Source organism: Aythya ferina (genome assembly GCF_964211825.1).
Source record: "Aythya ferina genome assembly, chromosome: 9".
Lineage (NCBI taxonomy): Eukaryota > Metazoa > Chordata > Aves > Anseriformes > Anatidae > Aythya > Aythya ferina.
In genome coordinates, this window is record NC_140305.1 from 17,441,727 (window position 1) to 17,453,848 (window position 12,122).

At 43.1% G+C, this 12,122-nt stretch overlaps 1 protein-coding gene across 28 annotated transcripts in view; it reads right to left on the minus strand.

The window, feature by feature from the left end:
• LPP (LIM domain containing preferred translocation partner in lipoma) overlaps nucleotides 1-12,122 on the minus strand; it is a 381,557-nt gene that overhangs the window by 44,195 nt on the left and 325,240 nt on the right. The window contains exon 12 of one of the 28 annotated variants that reach the window (XM_084529018.1): nucleotides 2,476-2,751. The exons of 26 other annotated variants lie outside the window; for them this stretch is intronic. In XM_084529018.1, coding sequence (XP_084385144.1) covers nucleotides 2,662-2,751 — 90 coding nt within the window. In that variant the 3' untranslated portion in view covers nucleotides 2,476-2,661. Of the gene's footprint in view, nucleotides 1-2,475; nucleotides 2,752-5,129; nucleotides 6,220-12,122 lie in introns of those variants that run through there. One more of the 28 variants, XM_084529019.1, reaches the window with a different exon arrangement.

A 12,122-nucleotide genomic window follows, 5' to 3' on the forward strand; every position in this document is an offset into this window, starting at 1 on the left:
CTGCCCCGTGACGCAGGCGCAATTACGGGAACATGAACCTTGCTGAAACGGGATACAGCTCTGGAGGTGCCAGCTGCTGACTCTGCAACCTCCTGCTACGTGCCAGCCTCATCCAATCCTCACTCCAGCCACCCTCCCTGCCTGCTCGAAGCTCATACGTGAAGCCTCTGGGCTTACTAGTTACCAGAATGAGTCTGACCTGAGCAAAACAGCTCAGCTCCAAGCCCACCAATTCATATACCGGTGACAATTTTTCCACGGGTGTGATTTGGCTCAAGCATTTTTCTGGTAATCACTCACTGCTTATGCACAAGCTGGGTTTGCTAGGCTCACTCTTGGAGCTTCAAAAGATAACCAAGCTCTTCCTAACAATGAGGAAAAGACAACAGGGTCCTTCGCATGCATGCCCTACAGCTTGTTATAGACATATGAATAGGAAGCAATGGGAGGGGGAAGTACAAGCCAAACGTTGCTGTCAGACCTGAGGTCACACTGACCCCCAATGCAAGGGACAGAGCTGGGATGGGTCCCATCCACATCTGTGCAGGAGCAAACTCCTTCAACACAAGGAAACTTGCTTCTCAGTTCCCTGTCTCATTTCAGACATCAATGCTCACCTTCTCAACACAAAAAAAAAAGGAAGAAAGAAAGGTAACAAACATCTTCTGCCAACACCTACGTGCATACACATGCACAAATATTTTGGAAAAACTGAATAATCTGGAGATGGAGGGGTTAGTGCCAGATTTTTAAAAATTATTAAACATTATGTACAAAGAAAACATAATTAGCTCCTACGGGATGTAAAAAAATTACCCATGAATGAGGGGAAAATGGATAACCACTCCTGGGTTTGCCACTTGTGAATTATTTAATAATCACTCCCCAGCAGATGGAATATATTTATCCACCCCATTGGAGCACATTTTGCAATTTATTTACGCTGCTTTAAAATGATTATTTATTTAAAAAATAAACAAGGTATCCACAAGGGAAAATGGAAGTAAACACAAACTAAAAGAGAAAAATGCATCTTTTAAGCTTCTTCAGTTAATTTTAGGGAATTTCCATTGAAAATCACTTGAATCCTCCTTACTTATCTTTGGCTTTAAAGAACAGAAATTGAAAAATGTTAACGGAGTCAGTCTAGAATCCTCACAAGAGGGGCACTTTATGAGATAGGAGTCTGTGCCTCTTACAGCGTCATTAGCCACATTGTCTTGGGTAACAAATCTGATTCAGCTCCTATTCTAACAGAACACATTCACATCAGGATCGGTGGGAGCAGGCCCATGGCTTAGACTACTTTGCTTTGTAGGAACAGTTCCTTTGCCTAACCTAGGGTGACTCTACACCAGTGGCCCACCAAACAGCACTTAGCCTTGCCATTTAATTAGCTACTTAGTCTTAAAAAAAAAAAAAAAAAAAAAGGTGCCATTTAGCAAACACTGAAAATCCAAAAGGTATTTAGTATCGTGTAAGTGTATGAGTTTACTGCCTGCTTCTGAAATTACAATAGCAATTCTGATCAAAAGGCCTTGGCCACCCAACAGCAAAGTGTGCTACTGATAACTGAGTCATTGGGACAGACCTGAGAGAAGTCCACAGAAGACAGACCTGATCCAGGCAGATAAGTCATTACAGATGGATTCAGGCTTCAGTCCTGTGCCAGTCTGTGTGTATGTACAAGTATGCATTAGCTGTGTAAGGTTGCACAAAAGCTCTACTACTCAAGTGGGCACAGATGGTTTAGGAAACAGAAGTCATCTGGGAGAAGTGTAGAGACTTCCTGACCCAGAGCATAACACAAGTTTCCATACTTTGCCTGCACTAAACAACAACAAAAAACCAGCCCCCAAATACTATCCCCTCACAAAAAAACTGCAAGAAAAAAACAACAACAAAACCACACACAAAACTAGCTGCTGTTGGTGAAACCTTTTCAAATTTTTTTCCAAGAATCTACTATAATTTTCTTGAAGACCAGGGAAGGTTATTAATGGCTATCAAATGCAGGAAAGTCCCGTTACAAGACCATCATCAATGGCTGCTGGAGAAAACACTTTCAAAAGTGAAAGAAGCACCAGATGACTTAGTTGCCAAGAGTTCAAGTCTCCTTGTCAAGAGCAAGTTAGGAGACCAAAAAGCAGCAAGTTCTTCAGTCACTGATGTGCTTTGAAGAAATGCTTCTCCGAGTCCCAAAGATAACTGCTTTCTCATACCTTGTTTCCCTTCCCCAGACCAAGAAAATCCACAGCTAATACAGGGCAAAATGTTTTGATTTTGCAGGAGAGAGAACAGAATTGCAGACATGGATGCCAGGGCTTTGTCAGATGACTAGTTTGGTAGAAGGGCTAAGCTACTTTAACTGGTATAGTGAATGCTGTATGGTTTTAAACTTAAAATGAACTACCAGCATAATACTAGTTAGAGTTTTGACTGAGAAAAGCAAATTGCTGTGTTCTTCTCTTTGCTAGGAAATGGCTCAAACAATCAAATCTTCTCTTGAACTTGGGCTTCTACACTTCTCAACAAGCAAGCCACACAGACCTCGAGGATTTCAACATCCTGGAAGGGCAGAAGCAAATTCACTGCATATTACTTTCAGAAATGCAAATCAGATTTTATAAGTCGTTTCCATCACAACAATCTAACATATGATCATGGACACAAATACAGATGTGCACTTCTCCATCTCTGCCGGGATGCGGATGCTGCAGGCAAGGGAGTGCAATGCTCCTCTGCCCCCTCCTGAGAATGCAAAATGGAAGTGTCAAACACTTCATGTGGAGTTATGCGCTCATTCATTTTAAAGACAGAAAGGATTAAATACATCTACATAAAGGAAAGAAAAAGTGTTTAAACAACAATAAAAGAAGATTTAGTGGTATTAATAAAGAACTCCCTTAAACCAGCATGTCACCATTAAAGTAATTAATAGGGCATGCAAGACACTTCAGCAGAAAGCGAGCAGAGCTCACATTAGAGCCTTTTAAGTTTTCACATGACCTTAAGATAGACTATGGCATTTCTGTGCAGAAGTACCCTCTAAAACAGAGATGGGGCATTCAAGTCCATAAAAAAGTGATTTTAAAATTTAACTGATACGGTGCAAGTCTAAAACGCAAAGGTTAAGGGAATATTAGAAGGGCAATAATTCTATCTGATTAAACTTTTATCTGAAGTGACAATAAAATGTTCAGAATGAATTAAGGATTTTATTAACAGATGCAGCAGCTCTATAAAAGAGATCAAAATCCAAGTGGCAGAGAAGAGAAATTCTGCTTTTTTTCCCTGGTCTGGATGGAGGTAATATTACTATAAAACTTTAATCTTATTGCCATGCCACAGTGAGAGTAAACCTGTCAGAGGTAAAAGAACAAATCTAGACAGCTTTCTCTTCCTCCTCTGTGCTGCAAGAACCTCTTTTCAGCATATAAGGAAGAATACATGTATTATTCTACGTATGGCTTTGATCCTAGAAGCGACAGACACGTAGACAGGTTACGTGCTGGCAGTTCACCTGGACTTCTGCGGGTTGCAGCAGTCCCCGGGTGGTAAGCACAGGTCAGTTATATGGACCGTTCCAAACGAGTACTGAGCAGAAATCAGTGCTATGCCACTAGGGACCCTTCAGCGCATTTCAGCCTTTCCAAAATGGAATTAACTGTTTGAGGACTACCTCAGGTATTTTAGCTAACACCTTTGTGCAATAAAAGGATCACACTGATTTCCGAGCCCTTGAGCAAATGCGTTTCACTACCGTAGGCGATTAAATTTACACCAGCCGTAAATCTGTGGAACAGGATAAAATAAAAGCCTCCTGTGAAAATCCTCAGCCAAAGCAAGGCACGTATTACTTAGAGCAGGGCTCAGTCCCATCAGGGTGGTTTAGACTCGGCAGTATTTGCCAGCCGTGACTTAGGCCATCACTGGTTTTTCCCTCAATTCTGGCAACTCGGTTGCCTTGGTGATGGCTGCAGTGCCTGTGGGAGGTGTGCTGCAAAACACCTCCCACCCGTTTGGCTTTCCTAGGAAATCCGGAGCCTTTTGCTGCTGGCAGCAATACCACGGTGGCTCTTCCACTGCCCTCTACACCCACCAGGGGCACAGCCTGGCCCCCAACCCACCCATCCCACACCACAGCCTCCATGCAAGGACCCAGGGCTCAACCCCTCTTTAACTCTCCACAAAGCCACACCACGTACTAAAGCCTTACCAAATGCTGAGGAGTGAGCCCAGAAGACAACCTCAGGGATGTCCAAACCTGATGTGCATCCTTCTTTTACCCTACTCTACCCACAAGGGAAAAAAAAAAAGAAGAGTGGCTCCAAAGAAGAGCAACCAACTGCAAATTGCCAGGGAGACTAAGATGTCAAACAAATATTTTTCTTTTCACAACAGAACATAAATATTTGGCAGCACATTTAATTTAAAAAGTCTAAAAGTTACTCAAATAGAGGGAGGAACGTTGCTATGATGTTCGCTTGCTTCCTAAAATATGACCAGTCACAGATGGCTTGCTGTAGGAAATATTAAATAAATTTTTAAAAGTGTTGTCTGGCTTATGCACAGATTGCATTTACACAGATACCTCTGTTGGTGGAGTGCCAAGATGGTGTATTGGTTCAAACATGTCCTTAAACAAAAAACTACATTGTCAAGAGCTAATGGAATATTCATACTTAAAATCTCAATTCCTGATAATAATCAGTGTTGAAATGTAAATTAACTTCCAGATGTTATTTTTTTTTCCCCCACTTGCTGTATTTCCCTTCACAAGTATGGGAAACTACCCAGGTCAGTAGCAGCTTTTCAGTTTTGGGCACCGTAACCATTACTTGTTCAGAATTTTGGAGTAGTTTGAAAAGGACCTGTATGGAGAGCACCAGGTAACGTCAGAGTTGTACAACAAACTAAGTGCCATGAAGCAGTATTAGAGTCCAGAAGCACGGATGTAAATACAATGAGCAACAGCATTGGACTATCAAATGTTAGCAGATTAACTGCAGCAAGAAAATGAAAACCAAAACAATCAACACAATACAAAGATCTTTTGCAGTCCCCAGCATTTGCAGCAGTCCATTCCTATAGTGCCTGAAGAAGCCTGTCAAATTCCTGCTTTATACTTGATTGCTGTTCTAAAAACAAGCATGTTACTGAAGGGTCCTGTTCTACAGAACAAGAACACGTCACAAAGCTCAGTTTTTGATGACAGGGAGGCCTTGGATGAGCTGGGCATGGTGCATAACATTTGTCACCAGTTTCCAAGTCCCTGCACTTAATGCACTGTCTCAGAGAGCTGGGCAGTGAAGCTGCTCAGAGGGTTACAGCATCAGGTTGCTGTGAAAAACCCATGTGGTGCTTCTGTGTCAAATATTTGTCAGGAAACAACAGGCAGGGAAAGCAGGGGCAACACTGTGCAGATCTCATCACACATTTTAAGCCATCCAGGGGCCTTGCCAGCTCCCCGCAGCACAGCAGGCTTGCTGATATGCCCACCAGTGCCACTGTCGCCCTGACACACACGGATGGCTCCCAAATGATGAACAAACGGTCCCCAAATGATGGGTGCAGACACATGGACCATGGGGATCGTTGGCTGCATTAACCAACGTGTGCTGTGCTGCTGTGAGAGCTGCCACCAACCAGCACAGTCATCTCTTGTCCCCATTGAATGCAAAAGCTGAGCAGTACCAGATTCCAGCTATAATCTGGTCTTCCTTCTGCCCAAAATACCCCAGCGAATGATTTACCTTTTCTGTTAATATTGTACTTGGCCCACACCTTTGTAATCAGTGCAGCTGTGAGAGAAAACACTTGCAATTTGCTTTTACCCTCTATAAGCACCAAACACTCATGATACTCTTAGAATCAATAAACTTTCTCTCCTGTCATCATTCCTGCTTGTTGTGCTTTCCCTAAACTGGCATGAATTTGTTTTTCTAACCAGAAATCTACCGAGCCCACTGGGGTTTGTGAGTGTGCGCGATGGCAAGTTAAACAGTTTCCTCTACTGCAAACAAACATTGCACGCAGGCAAGCTGATGTCCTGGAGTGAAGAAACAGAGGCAGGACGCTAGAGGGAGGATCGACTCGCAGACTGAGCTTCTGCCAGAGCAAATTCCTCGGAGTGTGGCTTCACCACGGAGACGGGTTGAAGTGGCAAGCTGCAAACGCCCGCTCGCCTCCCTGGCAGTCGGGCTTGCAAATTGCTGTCTGGACCAAAGTGAGAGGACATCTTGAATAAGAGTGAGCGAGACAAGGCTTTCTGTTTTCCGAAAGGCTGCTATGGGTAAATCATACCTGCTAAATCCACACACAGCCCAGGACAGAGTCAGCTCTATTACTGGCAGCTATCACAGCCTGGCTGCAAGGCCTGCGCTTTACCAGCAGCTCCACAAGCATAAGAGCAACGGTGCAAAATAACCAAAAGGTTTGCTAACTGTATTAACCCTCTGTTTTCTTGTGCTAATTCTGACTTATCTGTGGACACTGGCATTTTGACATTACTGTGTTGAGCAGGACAGAGCAAATTCAGTAATACATGGATCTGATGGAAATGCACACCTAAATTACAGGACCTATTCCAAACAAACCACAGCCCTTCAAAATAACTGCCTTCAGTGGTTTGAAGGGACAAATAAACTACATGGGATTATAAGCAAGCAGTAAAACTCACAGAAGGGAATACTGTCACGGTACCTCCCACCCTCCTGGGTTTTTTGAGAGCCCTCACTCAGCTTCCAGCTGCTCTTCACATTCACCTTATACCATTGCCCAAGTCCCCAGAGTGCAGTGGTTTGAGGAGGGGAAGAAAAGAAAGATAACCCCTTCACTTGAATATCTCTGCAGGCTTAACTGCAGCTAGGCAGCGTGTTGGGACATGGAAGGCCCACGCTGCACACTGCAGGCTGTGCCTGTGGTCCTGGACAAGTTGCTTGAGCTCAGAAGTGGAGGAACCAGAGCTAGATGACTCCTGGATCTACCCATACCTAGATCAACTAGATCTAAACCATTCTTTAGAAATGCCTGCACCGCCTGTCCTTGAAGGCTTCCAGCAATATTCATGCCCTTTCTAAACAAGCTGCATTTAATCTTCTTGGGGACAGCTGTCTGCTTGCAATAAGCTGACAGTGCCACCGCCCTTTCCACCTACCTGCTGCTGTTTACCAGGAGGTTTGTATTGAGGTGGAGGCCACTGCCTGTCATCCACTGGCTCATCATAAGGGTAGTTTATTAGAGACGGATCTCTAGATGCTACTCAGGTAGCAAAAAGGATAAAAGCAGCAAAGAACATGCTGAGAAGGCAGAAAATTACAGCTGAAAGTAAAGCAGAGGTGAATGCTGCAGGACTGACATCTAATATTCACCTATACTTGATTGCAAATGAAGATTCTCCTACTAATGCTGTGCGCAAGACTTTCTTCTTGACTTATAAGCTGTTTCTGCTAGCTCTAGAAGGCATATGCAAGAGTTGGACTACCTTCTAAAGTGAGATCTCAACACACAGCTTGAAGTCATTGCTAAATGAATTCACTGTCCCCACTGCTGCAGTATGATCCGTAAGCAGATGTATAGCCAGGAGCCATAATGGCTCTACAGAAAGGGAGACTATTATCTTCCTAAGAATACACAATTAGTCAGTGGAGTTCACCCTGTGAGGTGAGAAATTCACTGAGTGGCAGCAGCTGGTCCTTCACAATGTCATCTTCATTCAGATATGCTAAGAACTCCCTCCACAAAGTTCCCATGGTATAATTTTTCTAGATTACACATGTCAAAGCAATGCTTTCTTTACATAATCAAATATGATAAACGTCCCTAATTAGAAGAGCTCAAGGCAGAGACAGGAAGACAACTGAAGATTCTGGAGATGCCAGTACACACAGGAGGAAAAAATCTGAATTCTACTAAGAAATCACAGACGCCCCAAGCAAACCCCAGTGTAAAGGAGGAGCCTTCACTTGATAAAGGACATATTCATGAAGATAAACCACGGAGAGGAGTGGGATATAATCCATCCATAGCAACATTTTGGCCCACCAAGACATCTCCCACCTAGTTAATCAGTCCTGCTTCATGGCCAATCTTACAACATCGCTCTACCTCTTAAGATGCTATCCAGCACTGTGATGACTTTTCCAGAAGTATCCCCATTATAACACTGGTACCATCACGCTGTTTAGCTCTGCAGTCCACAGCTGGGCTCTCTCTTAAGCAACACTCCACCCAACTTTCTGGAAAGTCAATTATACCAAGGTGGGGCCTGATCCTCTCGCTATCTGTTTCAATGTCACTCAGCTGCATTTGCAACAGTCAACAACATGAAGGGAAACAGCAACAGTAGGTTGAAAATAGGGTGCACAACACCTTTAATCCCATCCAGTGATTCAGAATGGTTAGCCAAGCAGATCCTGCTGTGCTGAGAAAAGAATAATGTTATTGTCTCTAAGCCACCCTCAGCAGACAGGTGTCAGGTCTAGCTCAGAGAATTCTCCACCAAGGTGAGCCCACTGCAATTCTTTTTAGGGCTGATGCTTCAATATCTTCCAAGATTACTAGGAGATTTTTCTTTTACAGCCTCAGTTCATAGACTTCCTTGTGCTGTCCTTGCTGGGCAGTGAGATGAATTGACCCTGTCCTCTTTGATATGCCCCTCCGAGGAGCTGCTATACAGCATACCTCATCACCTCAAGGTATGCTTTCTCCCCTTCCTTTATAATTCTGGTTTAGAAAGGAGGTTACGAAAAAAACTCTGCCTTCTCCCTCAAAAAGGAACCTTTTCCTTCTGATTAGAGACAAAACAAGAAGCATGACCCAACTCTTGTAACAGCTAATAGCCCAATGGAAAAAAAAAAAAAAAAAAAAAAAGATTCACGCTTCACATGGGTCAGCTAAGATCAGCATCTGCCCCAGTTTTGATAGAAGCTGCCTCACTGACATTCTCTCAGGCTTTTTTTTTTTAACCTCCTAGTCTTGAACTCCTGAAAGCTCCAGGTGTAACTTCTGTAACAGCACCCTGTCCTCCCCTATTTTATGCTCTGATTGCAAAAGACCATTTACCAAAGCAGCAGTACTGAGCCTATGCCCCACTCCCCTCCCTCAGCTTCCACCTGTGCTTTTTTAAATATATCAAACGAGTTGAGTTGAAACTAACAGAAAGAGCTGGTAAAGTTATGGATTTATTCATTTTCAGATTTACAGTGATAATCAGTTTACGAGGAATGACAGTCATCTTTACCCCCTAGGATTTCCCCTCCCTCCCCCCCCCCCCCCCCCCGAGACATCACCAGTTGGGCCTAGACTAGCACAATTATCAAAGTTAATAATTGATAGGATCAGAATGTGCCTGCAAGCAAGCCAAGGCTCTGGGCCCGTTTTATGTCTGCTATGCCCACAGGCTTCCTCCACTGAGGGCACAAAACCCAGGAGGCAGGAGCTGGCTGCACCGCAGCAGCAATGCTTATAGGGTCACAGGTTCAGCTCCCTGCTGCCGGTGACTCAGGCAGGAGCTCAGCACTAAAACGAGCAACACCAGCTTTTTTCTTTCTTAGGAGAAGACTAAAGAAGAGCATTGATCTCAATGAAATATTTCGAGGGCAGAAAAATTCCACCACGTAAAGAGTGCGTGACTTCTCTTTAGTTTATTTTATATTTTTGTTCCAGTTGTCATTTTGAATTCAAACTCTTTGGAAAGCAGGCATAATAGTCTTAATGATCCCATTGAGCAGTTTAAATTCAAATTGTGGAGCACTCGCAATACCATGCTGGCAGCACTTTCCATAAATTACTCTCAAATTCAATACGTTGCTTGACAAAAACAAGAATAAAGGGCTTTTTACTTTAAAAAGAAGAAAACTTGTATCATGAAAAAAAATCTTTAAATTATAGTTTCTCTTTTCTGGTCCAATTTAAATTGTTACATGGTTGCTAAATTAGTGCTGTAATCTCTGCTTACAAATTGCAGAATTATTTTTAAAAATAGATGTAATTTTACTGCAGGGATCAACCTCACGTTCAGCTAGATGCGCTGGAGGTGCCTTCTCTGGAGCAGGTTTCAAACAGCCACGTTCCTGTGCGAGCAATACCAGACACATGAAAGCTGATCATCGTTTTACCAGAGATTTCCATGAGCACAAATTGAGTTAACACTGAGATTTCCTAATGATCAACAAATTTAAGCTTCCGCAGGATGCTCTGCAGCACCAGTGGCTCCAGTTGTACCATTTCATGAAATATCCAGATTTCTTCTCCTTATGGCCTGACCTATCTTCTCCTACTGCACTACAGCCTCAACAGGCCAGAAAGTTTGAAACTAGGAAGAGGTAGAAACCTTGATTTTTTTTTTGTCTGTGTGCACACAAATAAAAACAAACTTAACTGATGAAAGAATGCTACAATCCTGCATTTTAAGCTGGGAAATGGCGATCAAGGCATGAAGTCATGCACAATTCTTCCTCCTTCAAGCCCTCCCGGTACTATGGAAAGACAAACCTCACCCTGCAAAATCCTGGCAAGCAATCTCTGGGGTAGGTTTTAAGGTTATGTTCTCATATCTTGTAGAGTGCAGCAGCACCTGGAAACCTCCATCGCTGGGTGTCCACAGGCACTTCCCTCAGGGCCCTGCAGTAGGCTGCATTAACTTAGGCACGACAGGAGAAGCCCTCAGAGGCCAGGAGCATCTGCCAGAGCTTTCTGCACTAAGTGCAGGTGCTCAGCACCTCTCAGCCCTCAGCCCCACAGAAAGTTTATCTCCTACCATCAGCCACTGGACTGCCAGGAAAGGGGATAAAGAACAGAGGGAAATTTCCATGTCCTGGAGAAAGTCATTGGGACATCAGAGAACACCCCATTCACAAAACAGCAGCATCAGTCTTGCCAGACTGGTGTGTCTGGTTAACCTTGTGTTCAGTCCTTACAATAATACTGTATTTGGAAAGCAGACAGCTGGCACTGCTCTAACATCTTGCTCTTCAATCTTTTACAACAACAGTTCTACTGATATTACTCTTAACCTTTTCTTTGCACCGAGCCCAGCGCTAAAATCTCTTCAACTACAGAGGAAGCAAACCAAATGTTTTTTGTCAGTAACTTGCCCTGTAACACAGGAGGGAAGTATACTGATAACATATTGCAGACAGCATTCTTCACATGTACAGCAATGAGCTGGTTACACTAGAAACCCTATCGTGATATTTCAGATGTTACTTGCCTGCCGTAAGGACTAGGAGACATCTGCCTCCTATTAATGCTTTATTTTTTTACAGTTGCTTTTAGTTGAGCAGAAGTGTCTTAATGGAGAAGACTGGTACTCTTTTAGAAATAACATTAATAATGAAAGAATCCTTGGATGCAGAGCAAAACCAGCAAACATTGGCAGCAGAACTCACTGCATTCATACAGAAGTGATAGTGACTGGCTTTTGGGTGTGGGGGGGGATTATTTATTTTTTTTTTTTTGGTGAAAAAATTAACTCTGGTACTCACATTTCTGTTAGCAAATGTTTTCAAACAGGTGAATGATTCCTTGGATGTTAATTCAGAGACTTTTGGGGAACTTCATCTTAACTGGGTCACTAATAAAATCAGAAACAAAAGCAAAATACAACACTTCTGCAGGCTATTTAAGCCTGGTATTGACTAAATACTAATTAAATACAACTCTCCACAGTAATCTTAATTACTCCACCACAACTAAGAGTCACATAAACTGAGAAGATTAGCCAACTCTAATTGTTGGAAAAAAAAAAGTGTATTTTTGTTTTTGCACAAAGTTTTTGTGTGTATGAGTCACACAAGGGAATTATGAAAAACAAGAATTCATGAATTTGTATACCAGGTCTAGGCAAATATTAGAGTTGACCTTCTTTAACGTAAATGCAGCAGCTTGGTCTAATGGCCTACATAACAGACCAAGAGTTTTGAACACAGAGAGGTGGGGATGTGTGGTGGAAATCAGCATGAATTAGACCAGTAAATAAGCATCACTGAATTATTCAGATTGATACCAGCTGAGAACACTGTTCCCAGAGCTGGCTGCAGCCACTGATGAGCTGTGAAGCCTTGGGCCAGCCAGGCAGGCTCCACCTTCCATGGGAATTCAGGCCCACAGGAACCTGG